The 17522-nt window shown below is 42.1% G+C and overlaps 1 protein-coding gene and 1 long non-coding RNA gene across 2 annotated transcripts; both read right to left on the bottom strand.

Moving 5' to 3' along the window:
• Window positions 1–3523: 3523 nt before the first annotated feature.
• On the bottom strand, window positions 3524–10658 carry LOC120519329 (butyrophilin subfamily 1 member A1-like). The gene is made up of 6 exons (XM_039742444.1): window positions 10632–10658; window positions 10498–10524; window positions 7585–7623; window positions 6331–6357; window positions 6212–6238; window positions 3524–4313 (listed from the first exon to the last, which is right to left on the bottom strand). The coding sequence occupies exons 1-6, from the start codon at window positions 10636–10638 to the stop codon at window positions 4105–4107; spliced, it is 336 nt and encodes a 111-aa protein (XP_039598378.1). The 5' UTR covers window positions 10639–10658; the 3' UTR covers window positions 3524–4104.
• Window positions 10659–13202: 2544 nt separating this feature from the next.
• On the bottom strand, window positions 13203–16334 carry LOC120519328. The gene is made up of 3 exons (XR_005631444.1): window positions 16179–16334; window positions 13660–13731; window positions 13203–13287 (listed from the first exon to the last, which is right to left on the bottom strand). It is a non-coding gene; the product is annotated as an uncharacterized LOC120519328 (long non-coding RNA).
• Window positions 16335–17522: the final 1188 nt, after the last annotated feature.

Below are 17522 nucleotides of genomic sequence, written 5' to 3'. Positions count from 1 at the left end.
AGGCTCCAGTGACACGACTGTCATCACCAACATGTTGTCATTGGGAATGTGACACCACAGACATGGAAATGAAGACAAAAACCTGAAAACTGAAATATGTGCTGAACGAAATGTCCATTGAGAGGGAGTGTGGCTGAGGGTCTGACTGCATTAAAAATTGGTGTTAAAATTATCAGCAAACTTGGATTGTGTGACTCAAATGGACCTTAATGCTAAAATGAGCAGAAAACAAGAAGAGCACTGATGGATTTGGTTCAATTTCAATTCTACTCATGACCTCCAGAGGGTGCCATTTACACACATTGATTTTATTTTTATTTTATATCTTTAAATAGATACTTATGGAAAAATCAGCACGTCATCCACATTAAAGGCATTCCCATAATCCTGTGCTTTTGAACTGAAGACCCGCCTTCCCCCTTATTTATTGGTCAATAGTCCTGTCTTCAGTTTAAAGGTTCAGTCCCATGTGACTTGCAGTTCCTGTTAGTGACATCGCTGATTTTCTGAAGTATCCATTTATAATATGCCTGAGTTTTGAGTTTACGACTGGATAACCGACATGTGGATGATGAAACACAAGTAATGTGAGATTTTATTAACTCTTTATTTAATGGACGTTTTCACATCTTTTGTTGTTGTGCAGCATTGGTCACCATTGGCTGTTCTTATATCATAAACTTCTGACATTAATTTTTTTTCAGCCATCACAACAAACTACATTGGAGTAATAAATATAAAAAACATTAATTTTGAGAGGAGTAGTCATTTAAGTTTATGTCAGGGAGGCACGGTGGCACAGTGGTTAGTCTGGCTAGTATATTAGCAGATGTGTCCATCTCCTTCAGGGTCACTTAGAAGACCACCACACCAGTAGAGCCCACTCAGAACTGGTTCAGTTTCTCTTTCCCCATTAACTTCAGTTCATTTCACTGAGATCACTGAAGTCCCCGATCATTTCCATGATTTTGCCCACCTTGAGGTGAAGTGAACTCAGCAGGTCCACTCATCACTCCTCACCATTCAGTAACAGACGTGATGGCGTCAGAATATAACAAGAGGCCTCTGAAGTCGGTGTGTGACGACACAAACACAAATGTGCTCTGGCGCTCTGCTTCATCAGGTCTTCATGTTCAGTTCAGAGACAGAAGGCTCACAGCAGTGGATACTGGCAGCAAAGTGACAAGTGACACTGCAATGGCTACTGGGAATTTAAATGATGCAGCGTTTAGCAGGACCATCCTGTTTGTTACTGAGATTTGAGCAAATCTGACCTGAAAGGTCCAAGAACTCAGCTGAGGGCAGACACATTCACAAATGTCATCTCAGAGCCATCAGGAGATTTGGACAATAAAAAAGAAAAGAGCGGAGAGCCTGAAACACAGCGAGGTGTCTTGTCATCTAAATCAGAGGAGCAAATGAAAAGATCTGACTTGACCTGAGACCACTGGGGGCTACTGTATGACTGAAATTATGAAATCATTCATTGTGATTTGTAAGTCACTTTGGATGGAGGTTTCTGCCACAACTCAAGGACTCATCTGAAGGGTGTCAGTGAAGTTCACAGCTGTAGTTCAAATCTAAATGTGTTTACAGTACGTGGTGTTCTGTCCTTGTGCCACTAGGTGGGGATAGCGGGCTGTGGAAAAAGAGAAAAGAAAGGAACAGAAACGGGAAGTTTTAGTCTGTTAGCTGCTTTCTATTGTTGGATTAAATGTTTCATCTGTGGACTCGAGTCTTCTCATTTTACATCCTGACAACTTAACACAATAATTATTGTATTTAGAGATGAATGCAGTCTTTAATATTAGGAATACAAATAAAGAAAAACATAAAAACAGACAGCCAGACAAATCAGTGGGATTGATGTTTAAATGAATTAATGTGTGGGCATGAACAGAATTAACAGTGGAATTTGAAATCCAACAATTTTACTTTTGTATTATTCAGGCTTTTTAAACATGAAGGTCACATAAATCTGATCTTTTAATACTTTAAAGATAAAATATTTCCTCAGACACACGTCATTGAAATTACTTTTCTTAAAAATCAAGTAGCTTAAGTATTGACATAACTTTTCAAGTTTTCTACACAAACAAGTGCATGAAGTTCCATCTAATGGCATATCTGGTGGCCTTCCTCAAAGTCACACCTCACCTGTCACACTTTGTTCTGCTGCTCTTCATTTTTTCTGTGTCACGTATTTCACTATCTGGGTGTGAAAATTCAACAAACAGCAAAGGTTTTATTCATTCATGTTGAACTGACAGCTTCTTCTTCCAAAATGTTCCTCCACAAAAGGAGAAGACGGGCAAACATTCAAGTTCAGGTTTAGTGACAAGTGTGCAGATTACAGGAAACTCTGACTTGTCTGCTTGACAAACATGAACATCACGCTTAGAGTTTCATTAACATGTGAGAAAGTCAAAGATACGAACAGTAAGACCACCGACATGTGTATGGTGTGCAGACGAGAGCAGTGACTGTGATTAGTGAGAGGAAGAGCATGAAGATCACGCTGATGACACGAGTTTATCTACAACTCCAAAGTCACTCAGCAAATCTCATCAGTGGCGTCAACTTTCATACTGCAGGCCGGCGTGTATTTGTAGAGGCTTCTGTTCAACAAGTTTACTTGAGTCCATTTTTAATTATTTTAATTACACTTCATGACCACAAGAGGTGCCATTCACACACAATTCTGTATTCTGTTGTCATTTTTAATTGTTCTGATTTGTGTGAAGTCATCCATTTTGTAATTCTATTTCTTCAGTTCTTTTCTCACGTCTAGCACTCTGTTCAGTAATTAAACTTATTATTGTCATTTCTGTCACACACTCCGACTCCAGCACTGCAGCAGATCACCTGTGTGTGTCACTGAAATGACGTCAAGTCTGCGGAGTCTCAGGACTGTTAGGTGGACCCTCAGAGAAGTTCACGAGAAGCCATTTTCTTACAGAGGACAGCGCCGTGTCACCTCACTGATGTCGATGATTTCTTTTTGTAATTCCTGCCTTTCTTTATTTCATTTGACGTCCCTTTCTGTTTTATTTCATTTCATCACAAACTCATCTCAGTGTTGATGAACTTCTCAGCAGACTTACAGTGTTGTGTATTTCAGTCCACGTTTAACAATAGAAGTATATAGCGCTAGACAGGAATTCAGGTTTGTCTGATCGGTGGTCTCGTAGTAGCACAGTGATTGGTGGTCCAGCCTTCAGCTCTGGTGTCACAGGTTGGTTCTTATCCGTGTTGCCCCCACATTGACAGACCCTGTGACCCTGAATTAGATAAGTGAGTTACAAAATGGACGGTGGTCTCGATATTCAGGGTCTCAGATTTCTTCTGCTCAGCTCACACTCTTCATGTCTTTTAATGTCACAAAGTGGGCACCTCAGGGTCATCAGGACTGACCACCAGCAAGTGACGCCACACGCGACTGAAGAAAACCAATCCAGTGCTGTGGAGAAGACGACCATCTTTGTTGAATTCCTCTTTGAATGTCAAATTAAAGACAGCACTCAGGATTTCTGTTCATTCTCAGACCCTCAGATTCACATTTGATGATGGAGCCGACGCTTTGATCCGACGCCATTTAAAAATCCCAAGTGTTCAGTCCTGATGTCTCATTAAACACAGAAATCCTGAAAATGAAAATCAGACGAGCAGCAAACAGCAGGACACCTCAGGGGGGCTTTGAGTTCGGTGGTCTGATGTTAAAGAAAGTCTCCATTGGCTTTGTGCTGCTCAGAGATGGACAGAAATACAGAGGGGTCAGTGTGTGCGAGGGGGCAGATGACCAGAGGGGCTGCGTTTTTACCACCTTCATTAAGACAAGGACTGAAGAGCGGATAGAGGGGCTCAGTGAAGGAGTCTGTGAAGGTGTAGAGGTGAGAGTGGGACTGGGCATTGTAAAGGAGACCTGACCTTCATCATAGTCCAGAAAGACCCCCACAGTCTGGGGCTTCACTCTCAGGGGAGGGGGAGAGGACGGTCAGTGAAAGCCACGTACTCATTTTCATTCATCAGCCACACAGTCCAGTATCCATCATATGGGCTCAGTTTAATCATCTTCCTTCCTGTTGGCCGACTCTCTGGCGACTCCTAAATCCCACGCAGTCTTCCCCTGACCTCCACCTCCCAGTAGTGTCTCCCTGACGTGAATCCTTCTCTGGCCAGGACACCAGCACAATCGTCAAACCTCTTTGGATTGTCCGTCACTCTCTGTCGTGTGTCTGTGTGTCTCACTTCTTTCCCGTCTTCAGACACAATGAGATATGGATTTGCAGTCTCAGGGTCAAAAGTGACATCAGCTGAGGAGAAGAAGAAGAAAGAGGAAGACGTAGGAAATCAGGGGACTTGAGGAAGACAACAACACATTTACACTCCTTGAAGGACCTGAACATTAAAAGACAAAGACGTCAAACAGCACGTGTTCAGTTCTCAGCCCACCAAGCCCCTCGTGTGTCTCTTTGTGTCACTGCTCGGCCCCCCTGTGTAGTCGCACCTCTGACCTCCTCCATTTTGTCTTCATTTAACCCTAAAGAGCCTGATCACCACGCTGTGAACATTTTAATAAAAGACGAATCACACAGCGAGGATTTGTTAAAGACACAAACAAGAAGACCACCAGTGAGGCCTGGCACTCGTTCACAGACTCACCAGCAGCTCTCAGACTTGTCGTCACTAACCTGAGGGTCTCATGTCCCCCCTGGCCTGTTGTCCTCCTGTTCCTGTCATTCCTGTCCACTTTGATTCATTTTGCTCTGCTCTGCTCTGCTCTGTCGGTGACTCTGTCACTTTTCTCGTCCTTACACTGCGTTGGTGGCCTTTTATTTAGCAGACCCCCCACTTTATGTTTCTCAGTTCCTTGTCAGAAGTGACAACGGGGGGCACTGAATTTATGACCCTGAATCTAACAACACAAGATGGCCGCCTGTCAGTGATGAGGATGAAGTGTCACAAGTCATCAGTCAGCAGGGACACCATGTGACCAGTCAGTACAGGTGAGGGGGGCTTTAATAAGGAGAGGAGGACGAGAGGACATAAAAGGTGACAACACTGATAGTGACGACAAAGGACAGGACAGCAGGACAAAACACAAAGTGGCATTAAAGAGGGACAGGACTGGACACTGAGGGGCTGAGAATGGACAGCGGCCCTGTGAGGACTCAGCAGCACTCAGTTTACTTTAAAAGAGCAAAGCGTTGGGAGTGAAAACCTCAAGTGTGTCCTCAGTGTTGTCATCTCACAAATACTTCAACATCGACATGCTGGAAATGGGGGCCTGAGAAAGGGTCTGCACTGAAACACAAGAGGGTCCTAAGTGACAGATGGGACATCATGGAGTCTTTAAGTAGCAGGATTAGTGACAATGACACGCAGTGCTAATCGGTACGAGACCACCGAATCAAAGTGACCTTCTGAGAATAAAGTCTACAAGACAAACGAGCATCCTTTGTACCGAGGAAGACATCTGAGGAGTTGTGTCTGCACGAGGAGGGTCCGGTCTTTAGTTCTGTCTTTACTGACTTGTCTGACGTTCTTGAAACACAAAATAAAGTAATGTCCGCCTGCCAAGGAGAATCCAGCTGTTTATGACAGAGGACTGTTTAGTGAACTTCATAGGAATAAGATAACTAGCGATATTCAAAGAGACCACCAGGGGGCAGTAGAGGCTGAGGTCTTCCTGTTCCTTAACTAGCAGCTCATCTGCCTTTAAACACACAGAACAAGCAGCCATCCATTGTCATAACCTGCTTATCCAGGGCAGAGTCGAGGGGCAGATGGAGCCGATCACAGCAGGCATCAGGGCAGGGCAGGAACAACACATGGACGGGACGCCAGTCCATCAGCGGGCAAACACTCAGACACACATCAGGGCTAACTGAGCGTCACCGGACCACCTAACCTGCAAGTCTTTGGAGCACACGGAGGAGACCCTCACAGTCACAGGCAGAACATGCAAACTCCACACAAGGAGCCCCCAGGAGGTGAACCCCAGTGTCCTTACTGTGAGATGGCAGCGCTACAACTGTGTCACCATGTCACCCTCACTGAGGGACCTCAGCCATTAACTCAGACCTGGGGACAGTCACAGAGCTCACAAGGTGCTGCTTGTCATGGTCATGAAGGTGACACGTTTAACATGAAGACACAAAGACTACAGACACAGAAGATGAGAATTTCATGACCAGCTTATCAACCGTACCTGCTGAGCTGCATATTCTCCTCCATTCTGTAAAATAAGAAATAAAGAAATAAACTTAATGAGTCCAATAAAGAGTGAGACTTGAAAGACCCCCAGTGACCCCAGTTCAAATATTGTACCTGCATTGGTGACGCGTTGTGACTTTTCTGCAGAAGAAGAGAGCTGCGTTACTGAGTGAATAATCAGGTGGGTCAACTTAACACATCATCTCTTCAGTTCTCACTCGCTACTTTCATTTACTTTCATTTTCCTCTTCTGAAGTCTTAAAATATCTTTGCATTTCAAATTTCCTTCATAAAGACCCCTTATAATAGCAGCAGAACAATGGACATGACAATAGCTGGAGTGCCAAGCACAGACTGAAAGTGGATTTGCAGAATTAACAGCCTACTGGCCTTTGGCTTTGAATCTGCGTGACGTCTGATGAAGAAGGAACAGAATTATTTATGATTATTAGGAGTGGAGGTCCTACTGTGAGACTTCTGACCGTGTCCTCGTGACCACAGAAACACAGAAATGAACGCTGCAGGTGTAATTAGTGTGACTGCAATACAATAAGACACGTGCCAGAAGACCCTCGTCTTGACCAGTTTGTCTCCTACTGATGGCCTTGCTATTTGTCTAATCCATTGTCAGTTCAAATGGCTCCTCAGTGCCAACTGTCTGAGTGTCGGTGACCAGAAACAAACTGCTGTGTGACCTGAGACATCAGAGTGACAGTGGAGGACTGAACTTCTATCAGGTGACATGTGATGCCCACTTCACGGGGTCCTGCTCACTCTTAGGGGTTCACAGTTAAAATAATGTGGTGAATCCAAATGTGAGGACAGAAATCCAAATGTTTAATAATCAGACTGAGTGGAGCAGATGGAGCTTTAGAATAAAACAACAGCAAACAAAGGATAAGGAGGACTCTTGTGTTGTGTCCAGTACTACTGAGGTAGGGTCTGAGCCCCAGGACCCTCAAACTGATGGACCAACGATAAGAAGAGTGGACTAAAATAAAAGAAGAAAATGAGAAGAAAACACAAGGCACCTTACTGAGTGGCGTAAATAAGATCTGAGAGGACAGCACAGTGGGCACCTCAGGGTGTGTGTGAGCTAAGAACGTTCAAACAGTTCTTATAAAATACTGATTCACTCTCAGACATGGAATCCAATACAAATCATATTCATAATAATATTATCAGGAAAGCATCCTTAGACTCCAGAATGTTTCTTAGCAAAGTGCCTCTACTTGGACTTGTCATTTCTAGCACTAATGTTTCACGTTCTTATTGTGTCCCTTGAATTACTAAACTCTCTCCCTCCATTTAAATCTTTAACAGTTTTATTTTACATTTTAATACAAAGAAGAAAAATCTTTTCTTTACCAATTTCCTTGTGCAGGAACCATAAAGAAAGGAATCCAACTGTAGACACAAAGAGAAGAACAAAGTGAACATTTGAGAAGAGAAGTGGACTGACAACACCAGTCTCTCCATGGATGAAGGACACCTCAGATGAATATTTATATATACTGTATATTGTGAACGTCATACGGATGGAGTGGCGTCCCAACTGGGGTGAAGGCTGATACTTTGTCCAGCTGGGAGGCCACAATGAAAGGCTGTGCCACCTGCCCAGGATGGCTTTTAGTTCTTGTCCTACACGTGGTGGAAATTTAACAGATGGACGGGATGACATATCAAGGACAATACAGCCTACAATATGAGAGACGGCAGTGATCCACTGGCTCAGTTCTTATGACTTGTAGTTCAGAAGGGCAATCCTGCCAGGGTCTGTGTCTGCCACCAGAGGGCACTTCCATAAGAGAGCCTACAGTACGTGATCATGTGACCCCCATATGTGCTTTCAGAATGCAATGTCATGACACCAGAAGTACACCAGGGTCCAACATACAAGAGAGCGTCTCCTTCACTTGGAGAGTCAGAGTTGGGAGAAAGAGGATGACACTCACTACGGAGGAGCAGAGGGAGACAATAAAGCACTTATTTGGTGTATTGTTTAAAGTAAGAGTTGTGAGGTGTTGTCATGTAATAAAACATGTTATGTTATCCTCCGTTGGTGTCTGACGTGGTTGTATCTGCTGTTCAGAGCTCTGGGGCACCCCTAGTGGCCACAAATATACAGCAATATGTCTGCTTCTGAGGTTGACTAGGGACATTGTCACAAGTGAAGACTTTTCAGGTGACATACGTTACATACGATACCATATTTATATGTAACCTTTAGGGGAAATGACAGAGATGTACGATTTAGGAGATCATTGTTACGCAGATGACACTCAAATCCATATTGGGGTAAACTTCCACCACTACTCTCCTCACAAACTGACTCCATGAAACAAAGTCAAGGGTGCAACAGACGTTCCTTCAATCAAATTGCTTAATGACTGAGGTTCTTTAATGGGTCCTTCTTCTTCTGACAAAAAATAAATCATTTGAGTTCATCTGTTGATAGAATTCTGTTATCACCTACCATTAATGTCTGTGACCTTGGAGTTATTTATGACAGTCAGCTCTCGTTTGATGGTCACATTAAAAACATTACCAAAATGTATTTGTTTCATCAGCACAAGATGGCAGGACCCTGAATATTTCTGTTACTATCTGCTTCTGAAAAGAGTATTCATGTCTTCATCTAAGGCCCTTCATCATTGAGATTATTGCAATGCTCTTCTCTTTGGTCTACCAGCAAATTCTCTTAAGAAGCTCCAGTGTGTGCAAAACTGTGCTGCTCAGACTCGTACCCATACGTCACTGAACCGTCACATCACCCCTGTACTGGCGTCACTGCACTGGCTCTCTGCTCACAAACACGTCACATTTAAAACTCTCATTCTAACACACAAAGAAGTCCACAGCACAGCCTCTCATCACATCTGTGGCCTCGTCAGACCCTCCATTCTGCTGGCTCTTTGTCCCTGCAGGAGGAAACTTCAAGTCATGGAGGATGAGAACTTGATTTACAGAATCTAATGACGTTCTGTTTGACTCTCCTGCTTTGTTTCTACTTATTACTGGATGTCACAAATTGGTTTTACTTTGTTAATTACTGCTTGTGCGGTGGGTTGGCGCCCTGCCGGGTTTGTTTCCTGCCTTGTGCCCTGTGCTGGCTGAGATTGGCTCCAGCAGACCCCATGACCCTGTAGTTATAGCGGGTTGGATAATGGATGGATATTTGCTGCTTGCTTTATAATTTTTATTCTTCTTTTCTTGCTATGCCTTATTGCACTCTGGTTCAAGAAAAGTGTGTTACAAATAAAATGTGCTGTTTATTATTATTATTATTATTATTATTATTATTATAATTATGAAGTGAACATGCTGCTCTTCTGTCTATGTGGCTTTCTCTGCCGTTTATTCCAAAGAAGAACAATAAATATGTTAAGAGTATTAGTGTGTGAGTGTAGTGTGTGTGTGTGAGTGTGTGTGTCTGTGTGTGTGTGTGTGAGTGTCTGTGTGTGTGTGTGTGTGAGTGTGAGTCACAGACTGGCACCTTACAAATGGATTTCTACTGTCATGTGTCAACTCTCTGCTACTGTTAATTGGAATCAGAAAACAGATGAATGAATTTTAGATTCAAAATCATAAAATAAATTTAAAAAGCTGTTTATTTTTTATTGTTTTTGTTTCCTTCTCTATTCACACATGAAGTACCAACACATAGGAGACACAGAAGACTTCACTGAACGTGGTGGGCCACATTGGCTCAATGCTGACCATTTTCAAATCGTCTCCTCTTCACATTCAGGCTGGCCGGCCTGATCTCCCATTTTGAATTTCCTGACCAGTTCACGTTTATTCAGTCACACCAAGGCCTTCACTAATTGAACTGCTCAGATATTCATGGACTCTGAAGACCCCTTGAAGCCACCTCACCATCACAGGAGACAGATGAGCAGTGGCCAAGTAGAAAGAGGTAAATCAGCACAAGTCGAGCTCATCAGACCAGTCCTTGATCAGAGTGTCTCATATCTACAGCCCTGTGCTGACTCACGACTAGAGAGAGGACTAAATGTGTAATGGAGGAGCCATTTGGCACTCAGAGCACACTTGACGTTAGGTTTGTCAGCCCACAGCACTCAAACTCCAGGTCAGCTCCTGGTATGATGTCTCCAGTGGACAGTCTGCATGTCCTTCCATTGTCAGTGGATTTCCAGTGTGGACTCCTACAGCTGCTAACTGTGAATTGTGTGATCAAAATACAAACTGACTGACACGTCTCAGGATTCACCGATGACAGTAAAAGCCACAAAGTAACTGAAATCAAACTGTACTCACCTATTGAATCATATCTGGTGTTTGTTTCTAGGGAAGACAAAAAAGAATATAAAGATGAATTATTTATGAATAACTTTACCATTTACTGAGCAGTCAGTCTGTTCTGATGTCGATGTGAGATCTTCTGTCCTCACCTCTCATTCTTATCCATTGAATGACCAGCAGGGAGTCACCACTAAACAAAGAACCAACAAGACACAGAAAGCCACCAACCAGCCAGAGACCCCTGGGGAGAAACCTGCAAAATGAGAGGAAGGCGTGTGAGTCTGTGAGACAGGAATGAGGTTCAGGTGAGGAAAACACAGAAGAATCCATCAAGTGGGACTCCTTCATGCTAATGGGAGCATCATGAGACCCTGCATTTACACCACAGATGATGTGCTCCTGTAGCTGGAGCCTGGGACCAAACACACGTTCACAGCCATGTCATCAGCGTGTCCATCAGCCCTCTCGTTATCCCTCATTAATTATCCAGTATCTCACCTCCATTAATGTCCACTCAGTGTCGTTCTCCTCCAGTGTTTGTCTCCCTCGTCTTTTAATCTACACGTTTACTTTTCATTTCTTTGAATCACGTGACACAGATATATATGGAGGTCCACTCCTAGACTGAGTCACAACTGAATTTTCTATTTTTCTATTTTCACGATGGCCTTGTCTCAAAGTCGCACTGCTAGCCAACTGTACCTGACATTGTAGATTTGTTCACGTGTGTGTGGTGATGTGAATTCCTGTATTTCAAAGTTCCAACTCTTATTCATATTTCATTTCCACTTATGGATCTTTTCTTTTAATGTGCATATGGCACATCGTTTAACACTAAATTAGTTACTTCATTGATTATCCAGGTAATTAGTAAATGGGAGCCTAGCTTTTAGAGCTGAGCTACAAATATGTGCTTTAGTGCCACATTCTGTGTAAAAATAAAGTGTCAATGCTGCTAGTTCCACACTATTCAATGGCGTACTGTAGATGCCAAGTCCGGAGTGCCAGTCTGGCTTTGGTGCTTTACTTCTCATCAGACAGCTGAACACGTTGTACTCCTCCTTCACGGGAGGGCGCTGCTCACTCTCAGAAGACCCTCGGAGTCCGCTCTGACTTTATTGTGGACTGTGACGTCCACGTCTGCCCCATTCATGTCCCTCCAGGTGACTTCTGGTTGGGGTTCCACTTTTCAGCGCTGCACTCCAGTCGGTCTTCTGGCCTTCAGTGGAGCTCAAAGAAATGGAGGGCTGAGCACCTAAAACTAATGAAACACAAAAGAGTGGAAGATCAGTGAAGAGAAGAAGAAACACTTTAACATCAGCTGACATGGCATACGGTTAGGAATGAACTGCTCAGATAAAGGAATTTGGTTGTTTTAGTTTGGAGTGCAGGCTTTGATTTTATTTTGTTGACTTGTTTCTGATCATTTTATTTATTGCTTATATTTAATGAAACTTGGCAGAGCGTCAGTTTGTAAATGCTTGGGACCAACTGAGGTAAGTTGGCAGGTTTGGAGACTTTGAGGACATTTCTTTGAATGTCTTCACACTCATAAATAAAGAGACCAGCTGTTGAAATATTACTGGCCTGGACCTGAGGAGTTTGTCACCTCAACAGTCCTACAAACCAGAGGAGCAGCACCTTTGACCTCTGGACTCCAATTCCTCGGCATGCTGTCTGTGCTGGGAGGCTTCTCAGGTGTCCTGCTGTCCCACTTGATGTCCCACCTGATGGCATCCAGTGTCACGTTTTAGACAGGGTCTTAACCCACTTTAGGTGTAGTTTCACCATCTGTGGTCTTCTGGTGATTTTTAAATATTATAATTGTGTATATTTCATTGTTTGTGTCCTTATGTATGTTATGTTTATAATCTTGCTCTGTTTATTACTTACCTGTTATGTTTTAGCATATCTAGTTATACACCTTATATCATTTATAGAGTTTCAGGGCTGCAGGACCACCTCAGATGATGTTTATTTGTATCACACAATGTTACTGATTCAAGGTTTTCTCATTTTTAATGGTATTTTTGTATTTTATTCTGGTTTTCAACTTTTATTTTACTTCAGTTCTTTGTATATTCTGTATTTGTCTTTATTTAGTGTTTGTTTCCAATTTCTTTCTGTGAAGAGCTTTGATAAGGAGGAATGTACTACATAAATAAATTGTTTCATTATTATTAATTATTATTATCTTCCTTATCTCATCATAGGACCGGTCACTCATATTGGCCGTCTTTAACATCACCAGTTAACCCAATTCATATGTCTTTCGATTTGAAAGGAAAATCATAAAACTCAGAAAAAAAGTCAAACCTGATGAGGAGGTAGAAGTGCAAACTCTACACTGACAACAAGTGTTCATGGAAAGTGGACATGGACTTCATCAGGCAGTAGATCTAGCCACTGACTCAATGTGCCATCCCATAATACAAGTAGAAACCAAAATTGTAAATCCCAAATGCACACTGACCTTCAACAGTGAGTGAGACCTGAGTGTCCTCTTCTCTTTGTCCAGAGTACACAAGACACTTGTAGAGATGATCATCTGAAACACGGACATTTCTGATTATTAGAGACACGTTGCCATTCTTGAGGTTGTCTAAGCTCAGAGTTCTTCTTGTGTCACTCTGTATCCTGATATTGTAATTGGTGTATAACAGCTCTGGTGTGCTGATGTCAGTTGTAAACCACCTCACTTGAAAGGCCTCAGCATTAAGGCTGGTGAGAGGGAGGCTGGCAGGACCACATATTCACCGACATAAGTGACGACGGGCTTAGAAGGACCGACAACGATGAAGCTGTCTGGAAAGGAAACCACAAGAGTGGAGTGACGACCAGGATGTGATTTGTAAATTAGAAAAATGACAAAAGTTAATGAAAACCATGTTAGCCTACTCATAAATGTTTCATTATCATTTCATCTTTCTGACTTCTTGTAGAATAAACTGTCTTCAAATTATTTTTCTAGGTTTAAACTATTGCATGCCATAAAACAAAAACAATTAAATTCTTTCTTTTAATTTTTGGACAAAGAAGCTAACAAATAAATAAATAGTCTTAGTAAAGAGACTTGCTTCTGCTGAACTTTACTACAAAGAGAAATGTATAAATAAATAGTACAAACATCTACTACACTTGACATTTAACAAAATATAACCAGCCATCCATACATACCTGCCCAGGAGATATCTGTGTTGTGTAGAAACAATAAGATAAGAAGAGTCCATCGCATCTGAAGGTTCATGGCTGAAACACAAAGAAGAGCTCATTGTACCTGTGAAGTCAGCTCCTCTGACAGACTGGTGTGTAAAACAACTCACAGATAAAACTGCGTCATCTACACTTCAAATGACAGGAGCAGAGACCACCATTTATATCATTTGTGTTTACATGTTAATAACCCAGGGCTTTAACTGACATTCTTTACTTGATTTACTGCCTGTACACTTTGGTTGACATGAAGCTTTTGACTCGACTCTCAGCTCTTTTATTTTAATATTTTCATCTTTTACCTCATTGATCTTTATGATAAGCACACTCTCTCGTCCCAGTGAACTTACAGTTCTTCACTTATCTATCCATTCATCATCCATTATCCAACCCACTATATCCTAACTACAGGGTCACGGGGGTCTGCTGGAGCCAATCCCAGTCAACACAGGGCACAAGGCAGGAAACAAACCCCAGGCAGGGCGCCAACCTACCGCAGGGCACACACACCCAGATCAAGCACACACCAAGTACACACTAGGGACAATTTAGGATCACCAATGCAGCTAACCAGCATGTCTTTGGACTGTGGGAGGAAACCCATGCAGACAAGGGGAGTACATGCAAACTCCACACAGTGGGGTCTCAGGTCTCCTTACTGCGAGGCACCAGCGCTACCCACTGTGCCACCATGCTGCCCTTCAATTATCTAGTTTGGTTTTAATCATTGGCACAGGAATGACACTCTGTCATCAAAGTGGCAGACATCAGTGGTACAGCTGTGGTCTGTCACACCCACCTTTGTCTTATTGTAGCCCCCAAGGAACATCGGCATCAGACTGTCCCACCCAGTGGTCACCAACTGGAATTTGTTCTCTTCTTCTGTTGTTATTGTTCTGGACTGGTGAGTCCTAGAAAGTATGAGATTCACTTTAGAAAGATGACCAGGAGATGAAACAGGAAAGCAAAGCCGTTCTGAATGTAGGAGGACATTTCATAAATAAAGAATTGAGGCCAGCAAAACAAAAAAAGGGAAATGGAAAAAGTTCAGAGCCTAAATAACAAATGGTGCCTCCTTCGGCTATATGGTATTAAAGGTATTTGTAAAGGTATTCCTCTTTGCTCTATATAAGTATAATTTACAAGCTGGACACGATTATTTTATACCAGAAGAATTGTGACATCGAGTGACATGTCACCAGTAGTCATAGAATGGACAATGAAAATCTGCTGTCAACACAACATGGTGGTAATCAGGCCAACAAATGATACAAAATCTCTAAATAAAAATGAAAACATTGAGATAAACAGTATGGACAATAACTAAACCTTTGAAAATGTAAAATTGATGGTCTAAATTCAGGTAACAGTTTATTAACTATAAAGGTCTACCTTGGGTTGGTTGCCATTTGTCATGAAAGTCACAGACATTGCAGTTTGCCCAGAAGTGACAATCCTGATCTTTTAAACGCCTCTTTGAACTCAGACAGGCCTTCAACACTCGACATCTCCAGCGTCAGATCACACAGCCTCACTGGACTGACACAACTGGTTCTCTCTCTTAGTGATTTCTCTTTCTTATTTAACATTCATTTTTCAGCCCATTCAGTGGAGTCTTTTACAGATCACAGACATGAGACCTCCAGTAAACGTGCTCATATCTTTGCTGATTGAATGTAATATTGTTGTTCATTTCACACTGGCTGCTATGCTGTATGTGATGTTCATGTTTATTATGTTAGACAGTGCCATTTGATACTAAACTTAGGTACAGGACTTCATTAACCAATTCATTCATTTCTCTCTTTCTCTCATGTGTACTCCTGATGTGTCTTCACCGCCCACCATTTCATGAAACACAAGACTCCCAGTTGTGCCAGTAGATCCAGTAATCAAACCAACAAGGAGAGCCTGACAGCCCAGTTGTTCTCTGCTTATTTCTACTTTCATCCTAACACACCCTGATGACACCGTAAACTGTCTGCACTCCTGTTTCCCCGTTCATGATTATCAGCACACAGCACAGTCAGATCTCATAATAAGTTTGAATCATCACACCTACATTTCTAGGAGTGACAATATGCTGGAGACGATCAGATCTTTTGATCTTGAATTGAAGGAGCTGAAGAAGCCTGTGGTGGAGCTGAGGCTAACCTACATCTGTAAAATCCTGATCAATGTTCATAATGTTCATTAATGTTTGTTGTGGTGGTCTTGACTTGAGTTACTTTTACTGGTGAAAACTCAGGGTGGACAAGCTAATTCATGACAGCACCCTGATCTCATATGAAGACCTTCTGCTCTGCTCATGGCTCCTTCACTAAACACACACTTCATCTGCACGACCTCAATGTAAACTTGTGTAGCATAAGCCAGTTACACGTTACTGAGTGAGTGAGCCTCCAAATTACAATTTATCACTCACAACCTAAGGATTCATTTACAACAGCAATGTAATAAACGTCCATAATGTCTCCACTTACTGCTTTCACTTTGTTTTCTCTCCACTCTCCACGTTTAGAGCTCACACATCACGAGGATTTGTTCTTCATCAGGGGTCTGTGAACTTCATGCACAATATGTCAGTCTTTCATGTTCTTAATGTCTTATTAGTCTGAAGAAGGAGAAGATGGCGTGGAATAACATAAAGGAGTAGTATAAAGTGTTCCTCCTCGGATTTGTTTCTCTTTCGTTTTTAAACGGCAGCCTGCAACACTGACACACCTGAGTCTTAAAGTGACAGAACCACATTAAAATAAAATGGCCTGTGATCTGACAATAAGACCCTCAGCTTTATCAGATCTCATGAGAATTCTGTGCTTTTATCATCTTTTTAGATTTTTAACAAAGCAGGGCACACACTTATCACCCTTTGTTCAGATTAGAAGCAGACTTGTGGTTTGAGGATCACGTCAGCCAAGGAAGAGAGGAGACCAGCAGAAGAAATCAAAATGGAGTCAGGGCATGCACTTGATTTATTAGAGAATAAAATACATTGCTGACCTCCTCAAATGGTGCAAAACAGAAACACCGGGAATAAGAAAAAGATGAGGAAGTTACAGTCTGTAATTATTTGATTAAATCCAAAGCCAACAGGATATCTTCAGTGGGCTTCTTCTCAAAACTGGAAGAACAAAATGTATTCATGAAATGCAAATAAAAAACAAATAAAAGTTGTAGAAAAGAGAATCTGACCTCCTGCTGGTGAACAACATCTCAATAAGCGTTGGGTTTGATTTGGCGGGACTCACGTCTATGCTGTGAACTCAGAAGAAGTGAAATCAAACTTAACACTTCTAGAAAATCAGAATCCACAGAATGACATCTAAAGACGGCAGGAGTTTGTTAGCAGGTACAGGTTAGGATTGTGAGGTGGACTGTCACTAAAACTGGAGAACTTCACTGGTAACACTGAGGATGTGTGAGAACATGTAAGCAGTCGTCATCTTTTACACTCGTTCAGTTTCAGTGCTGATATTATTTTAGATTTGTTATTAACTCTGAGGTTTCAGTTAAAGCTCAGTGTGTCCTGTGGTCACATTCTGACTCGCTGGTGTCCTCCATTGTCTTGCAGCAATTCACATGCAGCCTTTATTAGGCAAAATAATAATAATAATAATAATAATAATAATAATCATCATTTTATCTATATAATGCCTTTTCCGTGTTCAAGGAGTTTTCTTCTAGAAGTTGCTCTGTAGTTTTGTCTGTTCAGTTCTGAAATATGCCTCAGTTTATATTGTCAGACATTTCAGATGTCACTTTCATGAGTGTCTTTCTACTTCAGCACACGTTCTCATCCTTGGTATGAAGACCTTGTTGGAAGT

This window comes from Polypterus senegalus, unplaced genomic scaffold (genome assembly GCF_016835505.1).
Source record: "Polypterus senegalus isolate Bchr_013 unplaced genomic scaffold, ASM1683550v1 scaffold_1289, whole genome shotgun sequence".
Taxonomy (NCBI): Eukaryota; Metazoa; Chordata; class Cladistia; order Polypteriformes; family Polypteridae; genus Polypterus; species Polypterus senegalus.
Note: the sequence above shows the minus strand (reverse complement) of the source record. Positions and strands in the feature narration are given on the sequence as shown.